General features: G+C 32.9%; 1 protein-coding gene across 2 annotated transcripts in view; it reads left to right on the top strand.

The window, feature by feature from the left end:
• Nucleotides 1-14,928, top strand: part of LOC119638995 (acetylcholine receptor subunit alpha-like 1) — a 186,702-nt gene that overhangs the window by 124,024 nt on the left and 47,750 nt on the right. For both annotated transcript variants that reach the window (XM_038036171.1, XM_038036169.1), the window contains exons 2-3: nucleotides 3,697-3,906; nucleotides 12,709-12,753. In XM_038036171.1, coding sequence (XP_037892099.1) covers nucleotides 3,715-3,906; nucleotides 12,709-12,753 — 237 coding nt within the window. In that variant the 5' untranslated portion in view covers nucleotides 3,697-3,714. The remainder of the gene's footprint in view (nucleotides 1-3,696; nucleotides 3,907-12,708; nucleotides 12,754-14,928) is intronic.

The raw sequence follows: 14,928 nt of genomic DNA, 5'->3' as shown, positions 1-14,928 counted from the left end.
TGGCCATATAACCCCCTGTTTCGAAAAACTCATGGAAAAAAATTGCAATTTTGACAATTTCGCGACAAAACTCGCTCTATAATAGCATTTGGACATTCTAAATTGTTCTGAAAAATTTGGTTCGGCTGGATCAATTTTCTGAACCCTCTCTCATATAAACGTTCGTACGAAAAATGTGTAGTAAAGACTATAACTTTTAATATTTTATGGTGAAAATTAGTTCATAATACTAAATTGAATAGGAATCAACCTTTCAAAATGTGGACCATGCAGGTGTGTTATTTGTATACCAACCCTGATAACCATTATGCGAAAAAGTATGCCTTTGCCTAAAAATAATTTTAAACTTTTGATATATTATTACTGAAATGAGTGAACGAGTATTAGGCGGTTTGTTGTGGGATGTGTAATAGTCGACCTTATTCGACTATAAAGTTCTAACTTGTTTCTTACTATATACGAAATAGCATTAAAAAATATGCTTCCTCTGGAAACAACGCGATTCTGATCACTTGAAGAGGGTAAAAAATGAAAGGCAACCGGAAAAAAAACACTGGAAATATGTAAACCTGAAAAGAGAGCAGGATAAAGAAGATAAGCGAATAACTAACATACAAGAAGATATAGCACAGAAAAAATATTATCGCTGCGAATAAGGATAATTATGGTTAGAAAGAAATTTGTGTTTATAAAGTAATGATCGCAAACTTGAGAATAAACTCTTGTAAAAGACATGCAAATTTGGGAAGGAAAAGAGGAAATCAAAAATCGAAGTAAAGCCGTCAATTTTCAATCTGCTGCAGGATAGAGAAAACTTATTTTAATCTTTAAGTTTATTTTGTGGGAAAAAGGGTGCGCCTTCGGAAGAAATTTAAAGGGCAAATAGCAATGGGCAGGGATGCCTCTGTACACAAGTTTTCCTTTCTTTATCTACAAACACTCGGCGAGTAATTACGGGCTTAATTGCCATACCTCGTAGATAGTTCTATTTTCTGACATATGTATGGCATTGTAAATGTGAAGTAAATACGTTCATATATTCTATGTCTGGAACTTTTTCTTTGTATTGATATTCAAGCATTGTGTTTGCATATAAGCATGGCTTATAAACGTGCGCATATGCCTGCGTCCGTATTCTGTCTTCGAGAGATGAATACATTGCACATCAAACATTAATATTAACAAATAAAACCACACTAAGAATATCCTGTAGCTAAATTAAAAACTGCTGGCAGTAATTTATGTTATTAATTTGTATTTTATAGCAAATTAAAGCTACAAAATGGATAAAATTTATTCAACTTCCCATTATCAAGTTTCAATAATTTCTCGTTTTTATATTATAAACTTTTTTTTTTTTAAATGTGGTAGTAACTCCTTTTATATCAAGTACAGTGTATTTTCTTGTAGATTCCTTAACCAGCTTAAAGAAAGTAAGACTTCTTTGCTTACATAAACGGCAACTTGCCTTTTTCGATTTTGAATTTGGATGATTTACTGGAGATATACAATTAATCAGAACTGCTTGCATCTATATTTACATCTTTTCAAGGATTCTTTCATGAAGCAGTTATACAGCAGTTTCACAACGTTTATTAAAATAAACCTCTTAACTTCCAACGAAAAAATCGATACTAATGAAAGCTAATTCGAGTCAAACTTGGATATCCGCTACTTCAATCTTATATAATAATTAGTCTTCACATAACTAGCTTTTTTGCGACTCTGGAACCGATTCATGTGAGTGCATATGAGCACGTATGAAATTTTAAATCCGAAACGAATTCAATCTATGTCAATTTATGTCTGTTTATATCTGGTAAGTGAAGTTCAGTCAAGTTAGTTTACAATTTCTTGACAACGCTGGAAAGAAAGAAATTTCGACACAGTCTCTGGGACAAGACTTTCCCACTTATACTTACAGTAATAGTTGAGCCACTACGCCATATAAATCGTTCCAGTTGTTACAAACAGAATGACAAAGCCAGAGCAGCAATATTTTATAGGGCCGGATATAAGAATCTGCAAAAAAATTATATACGTACATAAACAGTTTATTATACTTTGATTAAATTTATGCCAAAAATTTTGCAACATATAACAACTACAAAATGTTTGCGTAATATTAGAGCTCGGCAAAATTTGTATGAAATATGCAAAAATCCATCTGCAAGGGAGAGTTTATAAGATTATTAAATAATATTTATTCTCCCAACAAACTGAACAATTTTAAACTTCAACTTAGAAGAGAATAAAATAGCTCATCCAAAAAGTATGTATATTTTTATACATAGTTCAAGTTTTTGCAAATGTATGTTGTTAGACTATCAATTTTTACTTATTTTCCAATAACAAGAACAGCTTGCGATTGTAAACGAAAATATTGTCAATATCTTGCTTTTAGAAAATACGCAATAAATTCTAGTAAATGTCAAGTTTTGGTTCCTACAGATTACATTTCTTAAGAGGAAGTGTACATATTTCTGTCTCTTGTAGAACTTAAAATACAAAACCTTCAAACAATTCAATCTAAAGTTTAGGAGTCCGAAATTAGAAAGCAATTCAATTTTATGAGATATTTACCTATACAAGCAAAATAAAATACAAAAACATGCAAATAACTTAATCATCAAACAAAACAAACTATCTGCATAGTTACATCAGAGCATTTACACTAGAGCAGAGAGAAGTAAGCTTAACGATGGAAAAAGATGAGAAAAAGATGTAATTTTTTGACATCTTCTAAAATTTACGATTGTTTGAAAAATTTTTAACACTTCCATGCACACAGACGAATGCCCAATTAATATACAAAATCGTATTCAGCATTTGAACTTTACGGAAATTTTTGCCAAGAAAATTATTTCACACAAAACACAAGCCAAACGTATGCAAAGAATTTCGCCTGCTCTTTGCATTCATATGTATAGTGAAAAAAACAGACATATAGAGGATAGAATAGTTTTTCGAGAATCTGCAATAAGGTTTACAAACAAAATGGTTTTCGTAAGAGAAGTTGAAATTGCTAACAAGAGATAATCACGTATTTGAGATTAAATTTCTATGTTTATTCATCAAATATATATATATATATATATATATATACTATATATACTGCATATGTAAGCAGATGCACGCTCATTGCTAACAATTTAAATGCTAAAAGTGCAAAAGGAGAAAAATAAACAAACTTGCAATAAAATCATTTAAATTCTAATGAAACAATGGACGATATTTAATGGAACTAATTAAAAATTCATTTCATAAAATCTAGTAAGCAACTCGCAAAAGCAATAATCTTTTCTGCTCTTTCTGTGTTTACCTGTAAAATACAAAACATTATTATTTGGTTTTAAGCAAAAAAAATATATTAATTTATTGGGTAATTTAAACCCGCAAAGAGAAAAATTTTCTTCGCTAACTTTAGGAAATTCGAAGTTCGCTCATTTACTTACTCTCTCAAGTTATGAATTTCGAGGTTCCCACAAACGGCATCGTTGACAAAATAAAGAATTTCTTAGCATATTTTTCGGCTTAAAGTACTAACACGCCAGCTTAACTGTAAAAACTTAATACTGGAAAAGAATACTTATTTCGAACTTAATACTTTAGGAGTTTGAGTAAATGTTAAACTTGTACGAGGTGAATATATTTATAATTGATACTTTATTATTGGTTTCTTTTGTCTACTTTTAGGGGTGGACCTGGCCTAAGATGGGGAGCATGCTATTTGCAGCTGTGTTCATAGCGTTACATTTTGCCACCGGCGGCCTGGCCAACCCAGATGCAAAACGTTTATACGACGACCTCTTAAGCAACTACAATCGTTTAATACGGCCTGTTGGCAATAATTCTGATCGTTTAACGGTCAAAATGGGTTTACGTTTATCACAATTAATCGATGTTGTAAGTATAGCCTTAATATATAAAAATTTTAAAGAAAAAACCAACAATTATCTATTAGCTCGCGCGTATATCCACCATCAGAATGACATTTTATTCAACCTGATCGCCCCTGCGAAGTTTCTCTTTCTGTTGGGTGGACGGATATCCTTTTACTAATTGCAACTCTTTTTGCACAAACTGCTGTCATGTTGTCGTTCATATTTCAGTTAAGCTGTCAATAGTATGACGTCAAAGAAGGATTTTTGGAGTTCGTTTACATTATTTTGTCGCATGCTTTAGTTGACGCACAACCAGAACGACGTTCAATTAAAGTTAGCGACACTGAAGCAAGCTTTCCACTTTAATGTTGCAAATCTTATAGCTTCACCGTACAGACAATCGGTTCGTAGCAGACAAGGAGTCTGAATTTACATGCGGAACGTAGCCCAAGCGTAGCACTATTGCCAGTGATGCAATTAATTTCCAGACAATATTTTCCTTAAAAGACTGAATATCTTTAAAAAATCGATTTAAATTTTTCTAAATATTCGTGTTTTGGTGTCGAAAACCTCTACTCCCGCATTGTCAGTTGATTGCTATTTATTGTAGAGTTTTTTGCGCTATTTTCACAAATACTTTCGTCATTATTCGAGGATTTGTCACTTCTAACTAAGTTATAATGGGCTTTTGGAGTACGACGCAGTCGCAGTCACAGAAATTCAATAATTTCTACTGCTTCAACCAAACGATGGCGATGTTAATTTTTTGAGTAATTATTGCATTGTACAGCATCCAACGAGGAGATAATTTTTCACGGCTAAGTATTCAAGTACTATGTAATGTCTTGGAATGGTTCCATCTTAGCAGGTGTCTCATGATGTTCTTATTTTACCATATTGTGTACAATACTATATACAAATGTTGTATTTAAAGGAAAACTATTGTGACACATAAATTAATAAAGCCACAAAACATATCTATATTAGAGCTGATCATCGAAAGCGAAAATCATTCTGTAAAACCTCATCGTTGATCATAAACTGACACTGGTTTATAAAGATTATTCAATGCTTTCCCTGAAAACTTTAACAAGTTAATACCGTTTTTTCAACGCATTAAGGCCTTTAACAAAAACACGTACGTATATTAAACTTTACGATAATAAAGAACAAGAATCAAATCGCACCTAGAAATAGCGAAAGTGAAATAAATTGTTTGTACCTTTTATGCGAATCTTCAGATAATATTACACCACGATTGCATTAATCTATCACAGATATATGTTTGCAACCATAAATACTGCTCGTTTGTGAATTGCTTTTGAGACTCCGTACGTTCATGCATGTTGCGGAATAAAGTTAACGTACTCTGTTATCGGCATTACCTAATTGCACTTTGCCTTTTCGCTTATGTAAATCGCAGTTTTAACCAATCTCTACAATAACTTAGGACGTAATCTTTTACGTTCAGAATATAATAATTCACGGAAACATCGTCAAGGTAATTTCTCTTCATTTTAAAGAGATCTGGCTTCAAAATAGGATTGGCGACTAATGATACTTCGTCTTCGTCACGTTTTCCTGAACCATATTGAAGGCTGCAACGTAATTAAAGAAAAATGATTAGAAAAGACAACCATAGCTCGTCGAGGCTGACTATTAACACTAAAATTAACGACGCTTATAAGGACACCTACTTTTACTAAATGAAACTAATTTGATCCCTTTTTTTTGTGATATGGTTGCTTTATGTTCGCTTGATCTGTTTTCGAGGTGGCTTTGTTTTCTTATTTATGCTGGTCGTGCATGTCAGGTTCGGGTATTAAATTTTCGGACCTAATTTATTTCCATAGGATTCCTGCTTTTCTAAGCCATATAACTCTCTCAGCAACGGACAGGCAGGTAAACGGATAAATTTGATAAGTTATTCGTGACGTTGCATACGCTCATAAAAGTTGAATATACTTCTTTCGCAAACGGTGCAGGTTATGAAAAATCGCTGAAAAGTTTCCTTATGCTGTTCAAGAAGAATGGGGGTAAGGTTAAGAACAGAGAACGCTGATTAAGAAGTTTGAAGAGGCAAGGAATAAGAAAAATTTCAGCAGTTCACAAAAACGATGGAAAAAGAAACGAAGGTAATTCACGCAATCGTGAGAACTGATCCAAAATAACAGAGATCAATGCAAAAAGATCAATCTGAAGTCCGAAAAAAAACGTCCTTTGGCGCGAATTGTGTTAGTTCCTGTAATATAACACGTTAATGTTTATGATAAATTACTCCTACTTTCATTTCACTGATAATTGTTTAAAAGGTTTTTCGCTCTGTTGGTAATTGCGTTATACGTACGAAAATGTTTTTATTGAAATTTCTGTTTCAACATACATTTAATTATGCACAATTTTTGTTCAACTTTTGTATTAATTGGATTTTTCATGAAAATCGTCAGGTGTATTACACCAAATTGCAACTAAAATGCAAAACATTAAACGAAAACAACAAAGGCATCGACAATATGCCTGCAAAATAGTTCGACTATTGATTTTTCGTCAATGATAACTGAATGAGTTCTATCATCGAGCCTGAGGTGCCAACTTATAGGTATAGTGTGTAATCGAGTTGAATAGCATTGAAGTACTGCCAAGCATGGAGAAAAGAGAACCAAAAGAAAAAGAAGTTATATTCGATCCGTTCCGAATACTTTAATATATGTAACAAGCACCAAGATTCTTGATTGAAAGGTGAAGAGAATATCCACTCCCCCAATATATAGTATAGTGTATATTATAAATGATTAAAACGAATTTTACACGGTCTGGCAGCATTTTATAGGTAATTTTACAATATATATTGTTTACTTGTTATTTACTTGATCGGAATTGGGCGGCTTTAGAAATTGACACCGAGGCATACATTTTTCATGTTAGTGGGCATGTCCTCGAGCCGTCTTTGGTAACATCCACAGCTAACGTAAAGAGAGTATCGTATAATAAGCATTGAGAGCTAGTAGCAGATTTTCTTTAGATGAAATTTTAATGTCATAATGACAATATCAATCGATAACGTTTGAAAAGCGGACAGACGGACAATCATGTCTAAATCGATTCGGAGTTTTCATATTGATCGAAACTATTTGCGCGTGGGACGGCGGTAGCGTTTTTTACACGTTACAAACATTTGATTGAACTAACATACCCACTCTGTGTTAGATGCTGAATGTTCAAGTGATTGAAAAACAATGACCATAAATTTAGGTTGACACTGCAAAATAAAGCACATTTTTATATCCCGCAAATACTCCCCTCATGTACTTTTCAATAAGGGTTTGCATTGCATCGTAGGATACGTATGGTGCCGAGACAATCGTTTAATTTATTATGGACTTTAGTTGAAGTCCTTCTTATATTTGTTTGTAATTTAATCACAAAATGCCACAACAAATGCCATTGATTACATGCTTGCATGTATGTGGACATGCAGAAATCCGAGTTTATTGTGTTTACGTGTTATGACTTTATGAGAGACACCCTTTAAAGATTAAATTCCCCACGCTGCCCATCCCTTGCTTGCTCATACGTACACTGATTGATTGTAAAACCACTATCAACAATGTCTTATCATGATGATGTAACTATGTCTGTTTGAATGTGTATTTGTGTGTGCGCATTTGTATGTGTTCAGAATGTTTAAAGAATACTTTATGGATAGCAGTGTTGTTATTGTTTTTGACTTAAGCGCGACTAAGTGAATAAAAGTGTCATAAAAGGGGTTATTTTTTTATTTAATGATCTTTGCAAGATGTGTATGCGAATATAAAATTGAAGTGCAGAATGCGTAATTCACGCATAGATTGGCACAAATATTTTTCAAGCGTTAAAAGTAATTTAATAAAAAAATTAAATATTGCAAGTATAGCTGACCTAAAAACGTTGCTCGCAACAAAGCAAAGGCGCTTAATAAAATTCAGTAAATTTGAACAATTTAATTAGAATTAGAAACAACAACATTTCAGATAAACGAATAATAAGAACTAATAAGCCGGCCTTTATTTTGGCCCATAATTTAATTTTTCTGATGGCTAAAAATAGATTTACTTTTTTGCTATCTATATATATAATCGCACTTGAGTAAATTGAATCTTATGGGGAAAGACAACGAATTTCGGTAAAGAAATTTAATTGTGGCACCGTTAGGAGGCAATAGGTTATACGTTCGAATTAGAAACTTGAACCCTTGTCTGAATTGCATTGAATAAATTTATAAAAAGGACGATTGATGCTCCCAGATGCTTATTAGATTTTATATCTTCGTAACGACCAGATGCCCTAATTGTCGTTGCAAGTATCGAGATTGAACATATATTTTTGTGGAAAGTTGGAATAATTGGATGTATCTTATCTGAAATTTTAAACTTTTCACTGTCTCTCTCTGGCATCCAGAAAAAGCGCATTACTATCGAGAAGCCGAAAAATACTCAATTCTTTTTAAAAATATTTGGATGCCGTCGATCAATAAGTAGTAGTAGAATTTTTCGACAAAAATTTGATAAAAAATGCAATATGCAGATGTAATGTATAAATGTTATAGATACTTTTCATACCCATCTTTTAAAATGCGGGTGAAGAAGACAAATATATATTTGGTTAATCTAAGATTTTGAGTCGACATACTCATTCGCTCCACCTCTTGTGTCACTCTGCCATTTTTGGTTGGAAGAAAAAGTATTGGTTCATAGCAAATATTATTCCATTGTTGCAATTATTTCGCAAACTGATCTAGTGTGTGACTATAAACATAATCCCAATCGTGTAACTGCCTCCCTTACATTAGAGAAACTTTTTTCAAAATTTTATGTAGTTACAAAGCGAACATAACATATTTGCGTTTTGATTTGTGCTGGCCCCTGTCTCCACTTCTCCTTTGCAATTACCGCCTTTAATTTTAAAAATGCATTGCAACAAACTGGAAACGAAAATGATAACATCTCACGAAGCGAGTACATTCTGTGAAAATAAGTGTGATCGCAAGCTATAATTATTCCCAACAAAGACGATCTTTGATGGCCAACGACGGTCTTCCGAAAGTTAGGATTGCTTCACTCAATTTAAATTTTTTCATTTTTGATCTCTTGTTCATCAATCCAAAAAGGAATCATATATATCGTTAAAGATCACATACCCGCGATATCCTTCATTGCCAATAACACTCACTAAGAAGCAAGCTTCTAGATTAGGTCTTCGCTGTTTTCAGGTTTTTTAATATTTTTTTATTACATGGCATATTGTCTTCGTACCACTCGTTGTACAAGGGGTGCTCGAAACAGTCCAGGAAGACTTTAGATTTATTACACGATCGACCGAGATTCACTTTTTGCATCAATCTTAGCGTCTCTGTCCATCTGCCCGTCTTGCTTCTTTTTTTTTTTGTTCAACCTAAAGACCGCAATTTTTGAAATTTTTTGATAAAATCTGGCACACGGACATGTCTTGAGCCACGGACGAACACTGTGGAAAATGATTCGGATCGCACTACTTTTTCGATCACTACCCATATAAACCAGTACTTTGAAAAAGACGTTGCATGAATAACTGTAACGTAGTGTAAGGTACGTAATGTTGAGCCGTGGCCAGCAATAGAGCTTTTACTTCTTTATCGGCTAAATTCTTTAATAACTTTAATGATTTATTCAAACTATTAAAGACTCGCATTAGACGATCAGATGCGTTTTATAAAAAATGGCATTTATTTTGATATCTTCGTTTATATTGAACATAAAATTTTTATTTTTAACTGCGTAAGGTTCTAATAAGGGGCTCTGACCAAACTTGTAACTCTCTAATTTTTTGTTCTTTGCTAACCGTATTTTAAAATATGAGAGAATCAAAGAGCTATTTCGATATCGTACTTATTAAGATCATGACCAATTTGATTTAAAGAATGAGTTGTGAAACATTTGCCCTGTTTCAGCTTTCAAGCTCAATTTCAGAAGAGACCAACGCGTATTCAGTAAATGCAATATAAGCTAACGTTGATATAAGATGCACGTACTAAATGCATCTACGGCTGCTGTCAAGAGGTTTATAGCGCCATTATAAATTGATGCGTTGCTGTTGAATATAAAAAAGATAAAGAAAATTAATATATGAACCAAGATATAAGTGCACTTGGTTTCTTAATTATCTTTCAAACTAAACATAAGCAAAGTATTTTAATAATAAGAAAATCATAAAAAAAAAACGGGAAAAAGAAAAAATTTTATTAGAAACGCCAATGCCTACTTACTCATATTTATCCATATCTAATGGTGTACATTGATAAGGTAGCAAGCATTTTTTCAAAGAACTTATTATTATAAGCTTTTTTAATCTACGAAGTAGATTAAAATTATTGAATGAAATATGGAATGCAATACCAATGTGTGTGTCGATTCACCTGTACGTGTGTGAGTAAATTAAAACCTTAGATAATAATAAAGAGCAAAGGTATTATATACCGTTTAAATCGAGCCGGCTGAGCCTTAAAATCTTAATATTTTTACCATGTTTTCCCTAAGGTATGCTTTACAGTGCAGACAATTTTTCACGCAAACGTAAAGCCAGGTTAATGGAACAACATGCTGAAGATATTCTATTCTCGCGACTCATCGCAAAGGCAGACGTAAAATGCCCTTCTTTTAAAAGTAACATGGAAAGATTACCAACGCTTTCGAATACGATCTAAGTAACATTCTTATCCACTACATGTCTCTTCTTTGTTTGCATGGGCATATGATAAGACGGTTAAAAATTTTTATAAAAAAATCGATTGTGGTGTGAAAGTCGATACGAAAACAAGACTGATAGTGTTAGTTAACGTTGTAAGAAGGGCTTTGACAAGGTAATTCAAATGATATGAACAGAAACACACCTAAAAAAAAAATTACTACGGTTATATTTAAAAAACTTCCCCGTATCTATTAAATGCTCTCAAATTATTTTTTAAGCAATGCTTAGTTTTACAACGACTTTGTGCGAAGAAATATTATCAAAATTTTCGGAAAGGAAAGGAGCAAAGGAGCGTTTTGCAGGCTACTGATGTTGGTAAAATAGGAAAATATTATCTCATATTCGAAGCGCAATTTCGTTGGACTGAACTGGCAAACGTGACAATGCTTCTATTTCAATTGTCTACAAATTCTCGCCGATTTATCATTCAAAATTCAATTGTATGGGAAATGTTTTACGCATACGAAGTTTTCTACGATTGGGCTTCATATGGGAGGTGTTAGCAAAAACGATCCGAACTGATCCATTAAATATAGCATTCGTTCTTGAAGAAAAATGTATTAGGGAACCAAATTTTAGGAAAATATCTCGCAAATTTCAATAGTGTGAACACAAAATACCCTTGCAGACATCAGGGAGACAGACAGATTTGAGTCGAAAGCGAAACTACTTCCAACCGTTCTAAATGTTGCATACATCCCTTCTTGGGTTAAATGCCGTGTGCGATATAAATGTTACGATAATAATAATTTATATGAGAATTGGGTACAAGTTATCTGCTATGGAAGCGCATGTATAATTTCCGCTAACTGTAACGCTGAAACTACGACACTACTTCTCAGAAAATAACAATATTGTCCTTGAAATTTTTTTCTTTTGAACTTTGACTTTGTAGAGCTAAACTTAATAGAAGGTCTCAGACTACCGGACACACTCTAAAGGATGTAAGTATGAATTGATTGTGTCATTTGGGCAGTTTATGGTGTCTCTTGTACGTATTTCTCCTCGGTATGATTAAGTATCCCTAGAGACAATCATATAAAACCACAGTAGTTGTTGTAGTGCTTGCGGTGTAGATACCTATGTGTTTTAAACGTGACTGCGTTTTATATAAGCTATCGCGTAAAAGTTCTTTGCCAAATGCGGTTTTGTCTTTTACTGACCATTGTAGCTAGACAATAGAGTTTTGTTTTAAATCTCTCTTTTCCGTTACTCTACTATTTTTGTACCTTTTACTATCAATTATGCGGTTCAAGCATACGTTGTTACTTCAGCTTATCCCTTATTTATCTTACGTATTTTTTAATTAAAAAATCATCATTGCAAAGAGGAAATTTTTTTCGCGGACGGCTGTTGATTTTTTCTGATTAGTGCTTGCGACTTCTTGCTTTTTTTTTTTTTTGTCCTTTTTCCATTAAAAAACATCTGGGAGCAAGAGATATTAATTAATATTGAAATATGGGTTCAGCTACAGTTAACCTTTGAAGAAACAAATTCAAAACATTATTAATATCATTATTTCTAAGAGAAAAGAACAAGAAAGAAAATCTACCCACAAGAGCAAGTAGAACAAGAAATGATAAGTAAAAATCACATCGCAACGCAGTGATCAATCAAAAAGAAGCTTGTTTGGAAACTAACATCCGTGATTTTTCAATTAATTGGACCTATAATTAACATTTAGAGCCTAGTAAAAAATCCTATTATATTATTACTTTACTATTTTTGAGATTAGTTAGCAATGCTTAGAAGTTTGTCAATCTGCGAGTGATCGCTTTCGCTTTCTTTGCTCTGAGAAACGTAGATTCAAGTTTTCTCTTAAAAACTGTACAACAATTTATTAATAATATAAATTATAATTATTATTGAGCAAAAAAAAAAATATATATATATATATATGTATTAAGAAGCACAGGCGCTCGTAGGGGATTCTAAAGTTTGGCAAACAGATTATTTAGAAAAAGGGCAATTTTTGCTTTCCGTAACTTGTTTGACAGCAGATATACAACTATTGGAATGCATATCAAGCTCATTTATAAACTTTCTTTCTAAATTCTTCCAGAATCTCAAAAATCAGATCATGACTACAAATGTATGGGTGGAACAGGTAAGCGTATAGTAACCATTAAAACTTCTTCTATTTTAATATGTAATGCAACTGCACACACATAAATCAAGCACGCAAATAAACGAGTTATTGCTCTTATTTACATATTTATCCGAATTAAACCTAATACGAAAATAAACAGCATTTTGATTAGTTTTCTTTACACATGCATAGATTGTGATGATGATGATGATGATGATATATAAACATATATTTCGAACAATAATAAAGAAATTCATTTCACCATAAGCAAATGGAGACCATTTTGCAATATTGATATTTTATTAAAACTAATATATTATGAGCAATTAGTTCAAGAAAAATTGAATGAAGTTAATTAAATTTTAATAATATATAATACAAAATTAAAAAAATGAAAAAAAGAAACGATTGGTCGCTTACAAATTTGTATGGGCGTAGCCGATTTTGCATATTTGTATACGTGACCAATATAGCCCTCCATAAAATAAATTTCAGCCTATGATTTCTTATAAATTTTGAGCTACAATATCCCTAAATTTTTGCTTTTTGTGTCCAAGTTAAGTTTCACTAGGGGCTCAAGAGAGGGGAGTGGAAATTGTTTACCACAGGCATTACACAGAGAGGCAGATGGACGAACATGTGTAAGTCGCCTTAGAATTTGACGCAAATCGGGAGTATATATTCTTTATAAGGTCTCTTGTGCTTCCTTCTCTGTGCGGTCCAAGCGTTTTGACAAAATGAGTGTACTCCTCGTCCTTCGGTGATGGGTATAGAAAGAAATCATTTTTAAATTTTGGTTTCAAAAACGACTTCGACAAAATTCGAAAAGCAAGAGTTCATACAACCTTGCTCGTGTTTTTTTTTTTTCATTTTTTGCTTTCCCCTAAATATTCAAGCATACTGTACTGTGTACTAAAGTTTTTACGAGAAAAAATTTTCCTCTATGTACACTACGCCACTTGGTATGGGATATAAGAAGTTTATGCGCACATAAGTAACACCCAGAGGCTTAAGATAGATCAACGTTTTACTATAGCGACCTTTTCAAAGCCATTTTCTGAATCATTTTCTGAATCGATCCAAGCTAGTCTGTCCGTCTGACATCTCTAGGTATTTTGGTTTTTGAACTACCCGTTGCAGGTTTTTCAGATATTTTGATAAAAGTTGGTACATTGACGTACCTTCACCAAGGACGAGCGCTATTGAAAACGGTTCGGATCGACCCACTTTTTCGACCGTTTCGCATATAAAGCCTTAGTTTGAAAAGTCGTTCTGTGGAAAAAAATTGCAATTTTCAAAATTTTAGTTGAAAAAGTTGGTTCGGCTAGGGCAACTTTTTTAAAATTTTAGGGACGGGTTTCATAATAGAACCTTTTTATTATAAAAAGATATAATTTTCAATACTTCATGGTGAAAATTGGTACACAATACTTAACTGGCAAAGAAGTCAGCCTCAACCAATTTCGGCCATGTAGGTCTGTTTTTTGAATACTACCGCATATAAGGATTTTCAGGAAATATAAACCTTTATATGCCAAGAAGGTCTAATGGTTAATGTTTTATGATGAAAACTTGTTTGCGATACTAATTTAACATATAAATTCATTGGACCAAATTTAATCAACATTGAGCAGCAGTCTATTTCTTAGATCCCACTTCATGATTTCCATGAATAGTATTACATTCAGAAAAAGTTTTAATTTTTAATATTTAGTGATGAAAATTGGTCTATAGTACGAAATTAATCAAAAAGTTTGACAAATGAGAATTTGGACACCTTATGACTATTTTTTAAATCCTAACATACATAAGGGTTATCATAGAAGACAACCTCTATACGGAGAGAAAGTCTAATTTCAACTTTTTTACGAAGAAAACTGAAATACCGTAATATTCCTAGGAAGTAAATTAAGTATGCACAATTTGGATCGCATCAGGTGGTGTTTCGGGCATCACCCAATATCCGGGACGCCATTGCATGAAACTAATGTTGAATTTTTTATGTGTTATTATCAAAACGAGTGAATAACTCGTACTCATCTAGCACAGAAGCACACCCGCAACCGGTACAGATCCGAATTGGGAGTGGACCCTAAGTCGTTGCAAACATGCAAACGCTTGTCGCCCAACACTAGAAATTGAGTTCATTTTCGACCCATGCGATAATATACAAATTGGAATTTTTAGATACTA

This window comes from Glossina fuscipes, unplaced genomic scaffold (assembly GCF_014805625.2).
Source record: "Glossina fuscipes isolate IAEA_lab_2018 unplaced genomic scaffold, Yale_Gfus_2 111, whole genome shotgun sequence".
NCBI classification, from domain to species: domain Eukaryota; kingdom Metazoa; phylum Arthropoda; class Insecta; order Diptera; family Glossinidae; genus Glossina; species Glossina fuscipes.
This window is presented reverse-complemented; position numbering and strand designations above follow the sequence as displayed.